General features: G+C 45.1%; 1 protein-coding gene across 3 annotated transcripts in view; it reads left to right on the top strand.

Moving 5' to 3' along the window:
• Window positions 1-14,358, top strand: part of COG5 (component of oligomeric golgi complex 5) — a 412,214-nt gene that overhangs the window by 260,031 nt on the left and 137,825 nt on the right. For all 3 annotated transcript variants that reach the window (XM_044280195.1, XM_044280194.1, XM_044280193.1), the window contains 2 exons: window positions 11,334-11,446; window positions 11,531-11,608. In XM_044280195.1, coding sequence (XP_044136130.1) covers window positions 11,334-11,446; window positions 11,531-11,608 — 191 coding nt within the window. The remainder of the gene's footprint in view (window positions 1-11,333; window positions 11,447-11,530; window positions 11,609-14,358) is intronic.

Genomic DNA, 14,358 nt, shown 5'->3' with positions numbered 1-14,358 from the left:
GGGGCGTTGCAAGAGTCTAAATGCATTTTTACAGGTTGGAGACCTGTTGCTTCATAGGGGATCCTCACCACTGTTACACAAACTTGCCCTCTACCTCTGAACGGATACCATTGGTCACTTTCTCCAACCTGTAGCACTAGTTTTCCTACAGGTTTGGATTTAGACAGATAGACCCATTGTGTAAATGTCCAGCACCCTTCATCTACTGCCTCGCAAAAAGGCCATCTAAACGAACCATCTATATTGATGTCAAAGTTAATATCCCTGCCACTGGGGTCTTTCCAATCGGAAGACACATACCTACCCCGGTATTACTCATTCATAGGGGTACCGTCCATCCATACATCCACTGTAGGGGTGTCCACCCCATTGCACACCAAATCCCAACTCCAGGGATTAGTGTCCAAGGTTACCATCTGGGTATCTTGTTCCCAGTGGGCATAGGTGACGAAATAATATCCAGTCACCTCCTGAACACAATTGTCTCTCATGATGGTGATCATAAAAGACCGTATGGATGGAGATCCCTTTAACTGAGCATACCTGAGATCCTTGGCATCTGTCCGTACTTTTAAAATGGTGGCTCGGTAGAAGCCTTCCAGTTTTACCGGACCACTCTGGTCATTCCATAGGGCCTGGCCAGAGTTACTGCAGTTTAACTTTAGCATCATTATACTGGTTCGTATGTAATCTGTGGACACATGTCCCTGAACATAACTGGATTCCCTAGTGATAATCATCTGGGAATCTCTTAACATACAATAAGCTTTTAGGGTGCCCTTTACCGGAATGGGTCTGTCAAAATATGTCCTTACCCTCAGCCCATCTTGGCTATCCCTCCTTATGAAGGTAGCTTTAAGGATATACCAGCCACTATACTCTGCACCCGTGACATCCTCGGGACTCAGAACCCCCTCCTTGGTACACAACACTGTGGTAGTGTTGGCTTCCACTTGTTTGTAAGGATGCAAATGAGGGTCCCTAGACACTCATCTTAAGGATCTCATAGGAGTAGGGTCAGAGTCCCGAAAATGTCTGAATTCTTTGAGGTAGAGGGCATGTAAATCATGTTGTATGGCAGACACATTCTCCACAGGGGTATAATGTTGAATTACACCTTGGGCGAAACTCTCCCTCTGGAAACCATACAGATACCACTGTCCTGGTGTAAAGGAAAAGTTCTCGTATGGTTTCAGGATTTCATAGATATGTCAGCCATATCATTATTAACTCCCAGGCCCTCCCCCGAAGAGGTTGAGCCTGCCATCATCATGCTTACCACCAGTGCCACAAGTTGGGGATATGCCATGTTCAGAGGATTTCTATATCTTTTCAGGCTAGTCGTAGCCTTGGTGACTCTCCCTCCCGTGATCTGTTAATTCAATGTGTATGTAATTAGTTTCATGGATCCACCCTTGACCCACCAACCCCCCCCCCCCCCCCCCCCCCCGGTTACCCAACTCTGAGGGTTGTGTTATGGAATTGGGGAGGCTCGGGTGGCCGTGGCCTGGTCGATATGGATCCATAAAACTCCCTGCCGCCTACGTGACTTTTTCTTGGTTGTCATCGACCTTTGCACCTTCAGCATGGTGTCACCCATTACTTCAAGGACCTGATAGGGTCCTTCCCAGTTTGCATCCCAGGGGCCGGCCCGACGGAAGATTTTCACCATCACCAGCTCTCCTACAGAGAGCATTGGTGTTTCCCCCTGTAGATACGGTCTGTGTAGCCATATTGCTGCATAAGGCAATAACTCCTTCAGGTTTAGTTGTACCTGTTGGAGAAACAGGTCTCTGGCGATGGCGTTCTTCACTGGTTCTGACACCAGGGGTTCATTGGGCAGGCATAGGGGCATTTTGCGTCCGGTCATTAGTTCGAACGGGGTGATACCGGTACTGGTAGCCTCGGTAGCTCGGATTCCCATTAGCACGGCTGGCAGAGAGGTCACCCATGAGGAACCTTTCTCCAGTAGTGCTTTAGAAAGTCGTGTTTTTATGGTCCGGTTCATCCGCTCCACGATGCCCGCTGACTGAGGGTGGTAAGGCACGTGAAACCTTTGCTTTATGTCTAAAAGACCACAAAGCGCTTTCATTACCTTACCCGTGAAATGGGTCCCTCTGTCTGACTCTATCAATCTGGGGATACCCCATCGTGACAGAACCTGTTCCCAGAGAACACGGGCAGTGGTTGTAGCCGAATCGTTAACCGTGGGGATGGCTTCTACCCATTTAGAGAAAACATCCACTACCACCAGTGCGTAACGATAGTTACGACTTCCTGTTGGTAAAGGTCCTATAAAATCTATTTGTAGTGCGGACCATGGACCATCTGCAGGAGGAACTCGCTGCAACACCGGCTTCAGGGCTGATGCCCTTGGGTTAACCTGAGCACATACCAGGCACTGTTGTGTTACTTCCTCTACTGTGTTGGACATTCCCGGCCAGTATAATTTGCCTCTCAGGAGAGACAAGAGTTTATCCCGGCCCAGGTGTCCAAACAGTTGGTGGTTCAATCTGGTCAGTTCTGCTTGCAGATGCTGTGGAACCACGGGAAGAGGAAGTTGCTGTGTACCGGTATCATAACACAGGATCCCTTGCTGTATTGACCAGGGATGCTGTGGAGATGTGAGGTGTGTCATTAGAAGAGGATCTTTTGCTTGTTTCTCCTCAAATGACACCGGGCCTTTACTCAGGTTGGTGCGAACTGCAATCTGGTAGGCCGGTAGCGGCTCAGTGTCTGTTTCCTGAAGGATCCCAGATACTGCCGCTAGTTTGGCCAATTCATCCGCCTTGTTGTTACCTAGCGTCAAAGGCTCATCCCCTTTCTGATGCGCAGGGATTTTTATGATGGCTGCTTCTGCCGGGTGTGCCATGCCCCATTCCCAAAGTTCTTTCAGGACCGACAAATGAGCCAGAGGTTTGTTTTGGCTATCCACAAATCCTCGTCTTTTCCATGTGTCCAGGTGCAGGGTGAGAGAACGAACTACATATGAACTGTCGCTATATATAGTTTGTTTCCCTGGGGGTTGAAGAAGTAAGGCTTTCTTGACTGCCTCCAGTTCCGCCCGCTGTGCCGACATGTGACCTGGTAACTTGACAAAATTCTGGGTACCTGTGGTCTCATCCAGCACAGCAAAACCTGTGACATAGGTCCCATCCATGAAAAATCGAGAGCCATCAACAAAGATGACTCTGTCTTCTGGATTTTTATCGGTTCTGAAAATTTGTGGCGCGTTGATATGCGCTGGTTGGCCACAGTCATGTTCGGTGCCAGTTAGGTTCAGTAACTGGGACAGAATATACTTGGCTTTGTGGTTCACCTGCAGACTCCGGCCACTGAGATCCATAATCCACCTCCCGAATCTCTGTTTGGAGACTCCAGGGAGTGTATCACGGAGCAGGAGGGCCAATGGAGAGTGTGGAGTCTGTAAAGTGAGGGGCCTGAAGCCTACAATATGCTCAGTGGTTTTGACGGCATAGTGTATGGCTGCCAGTTGTTTGGCACACTCATCGAACCCTCGTTCAACAGGCGAAAGTAACCTGGAGAAGTATCCCAGCGGTCTAGTGTCATACCCTATCTGCTGTAGGAGGACCGCTGAGATAGACTCCGTCCCTGCATGCGCCTGTATGGCTATTTCCCCTTCAGGGTGGGGGGTGGCCAATACAGGGGCAGAGGAAAGGTCCCTTTTCAAAGTAGAAAAGGCCTCTTCCTGTGCATCAGACCACCCTTTGATTGAAGGGTCTTCTCCTCTGAGGAGTTCATAGAAGGGTTTTGCTTTAGCAGCTAAATCCTCTATGAATTCCCTCATGAAATTAGCAACTCCCAGGAATTTTCTCAAATCCTGTAGAGTGCCTGGCCTAGGTAACTTTACCATGGCTTCCACTCTGGCTGCCACGATTCCTTTGGCTCCAAAAGAAATTTGGACTCCAAGGTAAGTCACCTCCGTTCTGGCCAAATTTGCCTTGTGGGGACTCAGCTTGAGTCCTGACTTGGCCAGGAGTCCCAATAGCTCTTTTAACAGAACCAAGTGTTCTTCTATGGTTTCTGTGTGTAAGAGCAGGTCATCCACGTATTGCAGAAGGCATCCCGGCCGTGAAAATACACTCAGAACGGCCGCCAATGCCTGGTGAAAATACGTGGGACTACTGTGGAATCCCTGGGGGAGTACACCGAACATGTACTGTTTGTCCCCTACTGTAAAGGCAAATTTGTACCTACAGTTTTCAGTGAGTTCAATTGAGAAGAACCCATTGGCAACATCTATGGTTGAGAATATGCGACTTTTGCCGCTTATTCTGGCCATGATGTCGGGAGTCTGTGCCACCACTGGAGCGGACATTGGGGTGTATTTGTTGAGGACCCGGAGGCCTATGGTGAGCCTCCATGCATTGGTGTCCTTTTTCTTTACTGGCCAGAGGGCATTGTTGCATTTAGAATTGCCCTCTATGACCACCCCCCTAGTTTTCAATTCTTGGACAGTGTCCAAAATTGAATGGGTGGCTTCTGGCGGAAAGCGGTATTGGCGTTGAGGTGGAGGGTCGGGACCTTGTATGTCCACCTGAACTCCAATCAGTCTGCCACAATCGTTTTTTCCCTGGGCCCACAGATCGGGGTACTCATACACAATAGGCTCAAGATCTGGATTATGCGAGATCTCAGGCCATTTGTGTTCAAGTACTTCAGTAGAGTCATCTACTGTTGGCAATGGTGGTCCCAGAAACTGGCGTTGGATGACAAACACCTTGGATTGTCTGGGACCCTTCCATACAATACTATTTGCCAGATCTAGGATCCACCCATTTTGTGTCATTACGTCGGTTCCAATAATGTTGTCAGAACCGGGGTAATACCACATGGGGATCCTAAGGGTCGTGTGAGTGGTAATCTGGACAATTACTTCTTCTATTCTGTGGGCCTTCACCCCCCCTTGTTGGTGATCAAATCCGATCACCACACACTAAGGGCTGTTGGGATGTAAATCATGTTTGACATTGGTAATGGAAATTTCCGCACCAGTGTCAAGCATGATTTCGGCGTCCTGATTTTTGATTTTGGCTTTTATGTGGGGTCTCCCTGAAGAATCCAGTATGATAGGACATACTGGCGCCAGTTCTTTAGGGATCCCTGATCTTCAATCAATTTCTACCAGACTCCCAGTAGGTACCTGTGAGGTACATACTGCCACTTGTGGGTTCTTGTTATGGACCCTTAGTGTGGATTCCAGGGATTCCACACTCCTTACCGAACGCGCTGGGTCATTCACAACAGCCACACGTTTTGGTGTCTGGACCTGTGAATGTCCCAGATATTCCCCCACTGGTTTGGCCTAATTAGGTTTCATCTTGAAACCGTTATTATTGCCCGTTCTCTCAGGATTTGTCCGGTTATTACGTGACCATTGTGGACAATTCCTCTTTATGTGCCCGTATTGTAAACATAGGAAGCATTGAATGCTTCCTATCCTTTCCAATGGCGGGGCCGTGAGGCGAATAGTTGAATTACCCTTTGTGTGCTGTACCTGATCATCTTGAGATATATCAGGTACAGACGCACGCTCCGTCACTTTGACAAATTTCTTATTGAGCAGTGTATCCTGTCTGCACTGCTCAATAATCATAGCAGCATCCGTGAGGGATGGTTCCCTGGCTGCGCTCAACCGGATTGCAGTATCAAGGTATGGGAATTTCTCCACAAACATACGTATCATACCCTGTGGAATTCCGATACCGTGATCCTTTGTAACCCTTCTATACATGGCTTCAAACCGACTACACATAGACAAAGGTTCGTCATGTATAGTGGGTTTGAACTTGGACAGAATATCTGGAGTGACGTCCCAATGGCCCGTTGCCAGTCTCATGAGTATGGAGAGACGTTCCTCCTTGTCATAAAACTGTCCATTCATGGGTTGTGTCCTCCCCGTTACCTCATACCTTTGGTTTAGGTGTGTAGGTAACCATAACTTGAATAACTCCATGCGATATTCGTGAGCCACTGAATACTTGTTACAGTGACCCTCGAAGATATCACATGAAGTAAACGGATCTACAATGGGATCATATTTTGGGATCTCCTTGCAAATCCGTAACAGGAAGTTTATCCTTTCCATACTGGAATGGTTAGGATAAAAATCTTCCTGTCTTTCCGGACGCGTTGGCGGATTGGAAGTGGTAAATTGCCAACCACTTTCCTCTCTCCAATCGTTGCCCTGTTCCTGGAATCGGTTGCTACCCCTATTCTCCCTGGGGGTTTGGGTAAAAGGTAGCGTCCGTTCCACCTGTCCCCTGGTGTCTACTGCATCGGGTGTTTGATCCGTGGAAGATATTGGCGCTGTCGCCGCTGTCTCTCCATGTGCCGTTCCCGAAACACAAACCTGTTTCGTGGGCAACATGCTGTTAGCACCAGGCCGTGACAGATTCGAGATGACCTGCTGCAAATCCGCAATGGTTTGCGTTTTTGCAGCCAGGTCCTCTCGAAGTTGAACAATCATGCTATCCATAGATACCGTATTGTTCCTGAACTGATTTATCTCAGTGTACAGTCTGAGCAGTTCCTTGTCCATGTCAGAGTAGAAACTCTCCTTGTCCGAGAGTCTAGACCAGTGATGGCGAACCTATGGCACGGGTGCCAGAGGCGGCACTCGGAGCCCTCTCTGTGGGCACCCGCACCCTGGAAAAAGTCTATGGTGTACCAATAAGCCTCATACTTTTCCTGCCATTCATCAGCGAAGGACATGCTATGAACGGCACAGTCGGAGCACTGAATGTAGGCAGTTATTATAGCTAAATGATAAAGTACATGGAAGATACACTATATTGGTATTGAGGTTAAATTGCCGTGTTGGCACTTTGTGATAAATAAGTGGGTTTAGGTTGCAGTTTGGGCACTCTGTCTCTAAAAGATTAGCCATCACTGGTCTAGACTCTAACACGCAAATCTCCCTGCCCCTCTCGGCTGTACACTGGGACTTCTCTTGTAGTTGTGTTTGTAATGTGTGCAACTGTTTAATGTTTTCAACACAACAATTGCAGTGAAAGTTTGCCATGTTGGAAACTTCCTCTGCCTTTGTTGTGCTGTTAAGTGTTTCTAGATGTTCTGGCTTCCAAATGATATCCTCAAAGGTGTGAACCAATTTGGCTAACATTTGGAGTCGTCTTTTTGAACACACTACGATTAATGCAGAGTTTATCGTGAGCGTATGCCTGGTCCAATAAAGTGGACCATAGCAGCTCAGTGGATTTGTAAGTGGTGGGGATGATGGGGTTGTATGTGCTATGTTTGCTGAGGTGTTGCAGTGTGGTGAAGTTCATACTCACTTTTTGACGAGAGGCCATCTTCATTGGTGTCGTTGATACTGTGTTGCTGCGTGGAGGAGGTCCTTCAATATTCGGAACGCCTTCTCCCGACCAGCCAGACGACTTCTGTTTCAACGATAATGGTTCTCTCTTCAGTGGTGTATGTGATGACTTCTCTCCAGTTGGCGTGTAAGGGAATCAGAAAATATTAGTACACAAAGATCAGGAAAGATTTTAGATTCTCTGCTGTAGAGTTTGCTCTGTGTCTGTTTCTGATCGAGGAAAACCCGCTCTACCTGTCCGAACTTGCAGGCTATGGACGCTCAGATCCACTGACCGCGTCCTTCCCACCTGATTAGTTTACAGCGTAAGTGATTTTTCCTTTCCAAAACCAACCACAGATACAAATTCTGAGCAGTGGGCCTGGCTCGCCAATGTTAAAGGGTATATTAATTATTGGTATTTAATATTGATGACTCCGCCTATTTACACCTTTATATGTCAACAATACAATGCTTTGACTATAATTTGCCTTACACTAATCTCTAAGCTAACTGCAAGCGCCTTACTGACACTATACTACGGCGGCGACTACTAAAAACACCATACAATGTATTATGAATAATAAAGAATATTTATTATACAATCCAATCATACAAGTCTTACAATACGTTATATCTATATATATTTATGGATCAATGGATATAAATATATATATATCTATAGACGTACACAACGTAGTAAATATACAGCACCACAAATATACAATCCTAAACTACACTACACGTTCCCAAAATACCACCCATTAGCTAACTATACAATACACACATACAAGTATATTAACAGCCCACCCACCTAGTTCTATACTATCCCTATGGGGTACAACAAGTGTCAACGGTGGTCTTACAGGGGAGTAAGCAAACCACAAACTGTAATAGGGGTCAACAGGGTAAATCAGGGATACCACAATATAGGGGTTTATCCCAGGGTAACAGGGATGGTAGGGTGATAGGATAAACAATGGGTACAGGGGGTGAGGGTATACAACAGGGGTAGGTATGATATAGGGAAGGGTGGATAGGAGGGTGATATGGGTAGATAGGAGGGTAATAAGGTTATAGGGTAGCGTTGGTGGTATAGGGTAGCGTTAGGGTTGATAGGGGGAGGTATAGGAGGGTCGTTGGTGGTATAGGGTAGCGTTTTAGGGTAGATAGGAGGGGGTATAGGAGGGTAATAAGGTTATAGGGTAGCGTTGGTGGTATAGGGTAGATTATAGGGTTAATAGGGGGAGGTATAAGAGGGTAATAAGGTTCGTTGGTGGTATAGGGGAGCGATACTTATGGTCTCTTGCTCGTTGTCCAGGGGGGCTCGTTGGTCCAGGGGATGTTCCTCTTGCTGGTGGACTTACCCGACTCCCGAGCGGAGCGCCGCCTGGCCTATTTAAGCCTGGCAGCGCCCGCTCGCAGTCCTCTTATTGCCGCCGTGCGCATGCGCACGGCCGGCCTGAACACGTGGGCCGGCGCGGTGATGTGACGTCACCGCGCCGGCCCGAGGATCTCGGAGCACGCTTCCAGGGGGGGGGATCCTTTGATCCTCCCGCCTGTGAAGCGGACGCCTACCTCCGGCGCTGTAATTACAGCGCCGGAGGTCAGCCACTCACAGGGGCATGGGAACTCTTTGTTCCCATGTCTCTGTGAGGCGTACCATCTCCGGCGCTGCCGGAGATGGTGACAAAGGGCAGAGGATCTTATTGATCATCTGTCCTTTGTAGAGGCCGACGCTGGACCTAATTGTCCAACTGTCGGTCTCCTCGTCTCCTCCACTCCCCCTCCCCAGCAGGTGGGATTCCGGCCATATATGCCCATAGATGCTTGGGGCACATCTATAAGCATATATGGATTATAGGGTTAATTCAGGGGGCATATATACATCAAGGGGGCATATATATATCAAGGGGGCACATATATATCAATTCCCACAGGGGCATGAATGAGCCCCTGGGGAATATCAGAGGCAGATGGGCGCAGGTGCTGGGCACATCTGCGCACATCGCCCTCTGAGGGGATTATGCACTGCCCATACATATATATATGCATGCCCCAGTAGGCATGCATATCTACCACCCTTCCTCAACACACATATACACATACCCACCGGGCAAAAACATTACTTCCATTAATACATATACACAGAGATGCATGTCGCCAAGGGGCCTACATACATCTCTGTGCATATCCACAGATCCCACCTGGAGGAGCCCATAGACAAGGGCTAATATATATGTATATATGTCACGGCATATATACATATATTTTTAAATATGACACTTCCCTCAACATCTGGAGTTTCTACTCTAGGGGTGCATCAGGGGGGCTTTAAATGGGACATGGTGTGAAAAAAACAGTCCAGCAAAATCTGCCTTCCAAAAACCATATGGCATTCCTTTCCTTCTGCGCCCTGTCGTGTGCCTGTACAGTGGTTACGACCACATATGAGGTGTTTCTGTAAACTACTGAATCAGAACCATAAATATTGAGTTGTGTTTTGGTGTTAACCCTTGCTTTGTAACTGGAAAAAATAAAATAAAATGGAAAATCTGCAAAAAAGTGAAATTCTGAAATTGTATCCCTATTTTCCATTAATTCTTGTGGAACACCTAAAGGGTTAACAAAGTTTGTAAAATCAGTTTTGAATACCTTGAGTGGTGTAGTTTCTAAAATGGGGTCATTTTTGGGTGGTTTGCATTATTTAAGCATCACAAAGTGACTTCAGACCTGAACTGGTCCTTGAAAAGTAGGTTTTTGAAAATGTCAGAAAATTTTCAAGATTTGCTTCTAAACTTCTAAGCCTTGTAACATCCCCAAAAAATAAAATGTCATTCCCAAAATGATCCAAACATGAAGTAGACATATGGGGAATGTAAAGCAATAACTATTTTTGTAGGTATTACTATGTATTATAGAACTAGAGAAATTGAAACTTGGAAATTTGCAAATGTTTAAAACATTTTGGCAAATTTTGTATTTTTGTTTAATAAATAAAAATTATTATTTTTTTTATTCCATTTTACCAGTGTCATGAAGTACAATATGTGACAAAAAACCTATCTCAGAATGGCCTCGATAAGTAAAAGCATTTTAAAGTTATCACCACATAAAGTGACACTAGTCAGATTTGCAAGGTGAAAGGTGAAAATGAGCCCGGTCCTTAAGGAGTTAAGGGCAATGATACCAAATATTAATGAAATGTATGTACATTTTTGACTTTGCAGAAAGTAATAAACATGCCTTAAAACATTCTCTCTATCTCTCATTATTCTGGCATTTGGCGATTAATAATAATTATGATAATCCTAATTGACCAAAAACAGGGAAGGTTTATTCTGATTTTGTGTCAGATATTGAGAAAAACATGCACATGTGTCTTTTTATATAGTGTATGTAAACTTCTGGTTTCAACTGTATATAAGAGACGAATAAGTGAAAATGAGAAAGCTGTCAACACCGTCCTCATTACCAAATCATCAGGGTAAATCTATTTATCTTTTTTATCTGCCCACACTCACGTTACAAGAGTTTTCTGTCTACATATCCACCTACCTGACTGCTTTTGAAATGTTTGTGCATTGAAATGTCATTTTCTTTTAGCTGAATTCCTGTCGTCAGCTTTTATATATGTGTTTTTGTTTTTTACAACACTGATTTTGGACTATTTTAACATAAAATAATATTTTCAGTGAAAACCAAAATTGAACACCAAAAAAGTAGGAGGAGGAATAGTGTTGTATCAATTCAGTATGGACTACCTACAGTTTCATACTAAGTGGGCGCAAGCCTGTGGAGCACAATCTGAGGACAGTGTAAATGCCTCAGACACATGACGTGTACTACTGTAGCAGTACATACACCAGAGGTTGGAAGCCTAGAATCTACATATCAAGGATTATTGGGATGTTATTTCATAAGGATGTAGTTTATGTACAGGTTTAACTGTATATACGATATAAAAAGAAAACTAAAGAGCTTTTTGTCTTGTTAGGTGCCCCAGGTCGTGCAGCTATGCCTCAGCCAGGGAACACAGCAGCATTTCGTGCAGCCCTTTGGACAAATATGGAAAAACTAATGGATCAAATTTATGCCTCCTGTGTCCAGGTAAAATAACGGTTACAATGTTTTCTACTGTCATATTGTCTGAACTGACAGAGAACATGGCCTAATATATAATGTGTATTACAGGTGCAACATCTCCAGAAGGTTTTAACAAAGAAAAGAGACCCAGTGTCCCATGTGTGCTTTATTGATGAAATTGCAAAGGTGAGTGTCGGCATAATTGGGACGGTGCCCACAGTCTATGAATGCAAACCTGAATGTTATAAATCATGTTCACCTATACAGTGTGTAAGATCTAGATGCTACCGCTTGTAAAAGCACAGCAAATTGCAAGGTCTAGAACTTAACCTAAAACATTTCAATTATACTTCTCGCTCCTCTATGCACCAATGCTGTATGGAAAAAAATATATATATATTTCGTGACCGTGACAAAATTACATTTTAAATACATACATGTTTCTGAAAGAGGACCGTTCACTGGTCCTGACATTACAATATTATGACATAATGACATATTATGACATTATAGTGTTCTGCGTCACAGCCAGGGAGAAGGTGAGCTGTTTTTTTCTCAATAGCTGTGACGTGCTCCGTTGCGATTGGACCGCTCACAGCCAGGGAGAAGGAGACGTCCCCTTAGAAACATGGCCGTCTCCTCCTCTCTGTACCGATGGTATGGATTAGCATACAGGGCGGCAAAGCAGAACTGGGGGCACAGCAGGGGAACAGAGCAGCAAATCTGAAACGAAATGAGTGCACGTACATCTACTGATCCAAGCCCTACACTGCCAGGTAGTCACATTGTAATCTCAGGACCAGTGAAAGGCTTTCTTTAAGGCTACCTGCACATGGTTACTGGTTTTCAAACAGAATTTCTGCTTGAAATTTCAGATTTGCCCTGCTCTCAACCTTTTGCAATGCACTAAAAAACCATAGAAACAACTGACATGCTACGGATTTCAAAAACAGCACAGCAGTTCAATTTCCACTCAGAACATATACAAAAAGAGGGACTTTTATTATGAATTATATGCCACTTTTTGGTGTATTACTCTCGCAGATTTTGTTGCAGCGGTTATTTGTGGCAAAATCTGCAGCTTTTTGACATTCACACCTTTTTCCTGCGTACAGAGAAAAGGAGGCTGGGTGTGGGCGAGGAAGAGGGCGGGCCGGCAGGCCTGTTTCATTTATCATTTTCCACACCAGTTTTTGGCGACGATTTGGCACAGATTTTAGTATGTTGCGTAGCCTGCTGGAGGAAGCGCCAAAGTTATGTAGTGGCCTGCGCCTCTACATACCTTTGGAGCATCCACTGACCGTGCAGAAGGACTAAGACTGGGATGTCTTAATAGACGTTCCCCAAGGGGTACATGAGATTTATCAAATTTCATTTATTTTGCTGATAATGCATTTCCACTGCGGTTTTTCTGCATTAAAATCTGCATATGAAAAGCGTGTGTAATCTGCAATGTTTGAAGTTGCCCTAGAAAGGAATTCCAGGCACACCGCTCAAACTGTTAAAATTTATCAGTATTCTCAGTCAAGCAGCTAAACACAAAGTGAGGATTTATCACACCCTGCACCCCAGAATTCTGTCATCAAAAAGTCACAGAATAGGGCTTTGTGAGTTTTTGGGCCCACTTGCATTTTGAAAGAGCAGGAGTCATTTTTAATGAATATAGTAGTGAGAAAAGGCAGATACAGATGGCAGACCAGCATAGGAAAATTAGAAAGCAGACTTTTAGCAGGGATAAAGCAACAGCAAGAACATACTTGTAGACATAACTTAAAGTTTTGAGAGGAACGATGGGAGTGCTTCTTTAAGTAAATATGAGGAAGATGTCATAGATGGGAATCCTTAGGATAGGTTATCAATACCAGATTGGTGGGGGTCTGACACCCCCCCTCCCCTCCCACTGTTCAAGATGTTCTGGAGTAGCTCCAGTGCCAGGAATAGGTGCCAGAACTGCACAGCTCCATCCACTGTGTCATGGGTGGAGCAGCTTACTTCAGTGTCACTCCCATTGAGGTGAATGGGTGGAGTGCTGTCCCATACACAATGGACAGAGCTGTGTAGTTCTAGCACTGGAACTACCCCAGAACAGCTGATTGGTGGGAATCCAACACCCCATACCCCCACTGATATTAGTGCAGTATTCTAAGGATAGGTAATCAGTTGTTACCTCCTGAATAGGGCTTTGTGAGTTTTTGGGCCCACTTGCACAAAAATGTCTTTTACACCAGTTTTGAAAAGTGGGTGGGAAATGTCGGCATGGTTAGCTGTTTTAATTAGTTTTGCTCCAGATTTATCATTGAGACTTTTTTTTTTTTTTAAGAGTTGCAACCTCTCTCCAGTGTGGGTTGACACATAAATACTGCAGTAGCATTTCTAGACAAAAGTGGTAGGTTTACTGAGGCACCAAATTTAACAAACATCCTATGGCGTTTGATAAATTTGTCAGAAAGTACCCCAACGTAGACTCAAGCAAAAACTGACTTCAGATAGTAGTCTCGGGATAAATTTCCCCCATTGAAGATGGGGCTTTTTCCTGCTAGAAAATTGCAACTGTGTTCCTCAGCCTGTAGGAGGGTCAGCTCGCTTTTCTGTTTCTTACCCTGTGCTGTAATATAAGCATGCTCAGGGGCTCTTTGTAATTAGGCTCTCTGTACCGCCTCTTGGTCTACAAGGGTTGACCAGGGAGATTTATCTCCCTAATGAGGCAATAACACTCTCCTTGTGGACATCACTCATTGCCCTTTATGATGCAATACAAGTGTTAGTGGAATTGGGGTTATTCTGTGCACATGAGTGGGTGGTGCAGGACCAAGCATACCACTCATACATAGCATACATACATAGCCTTTATTTAAATACTTTTGTGTTTTGTGTACACAACTCCATTGCAGACCTGTTAGGTCATAATTGCAGACTATAAGCAAACCCTTTGGGTT

The sequence above is a fragment of the Bufo gargarizans genome, chromosome 2, assembly GCF_014858855.1.
Source record: "Bufo gargarizans isolate SCDJY-AF-19 chromosome 2, ASM1485885v1, whole genome shotgun sequence".
Lineage (NCBI taxonomy): Eukaryota > Metazoa > Chordata > Amphibia > Anura > Bufonidae > Bufo > Bufo gargarizans.
Note: the sequence above shows the minus strand (reverse complement) of the source record. Positions and strands in the feature narration are given on the sequence as shown.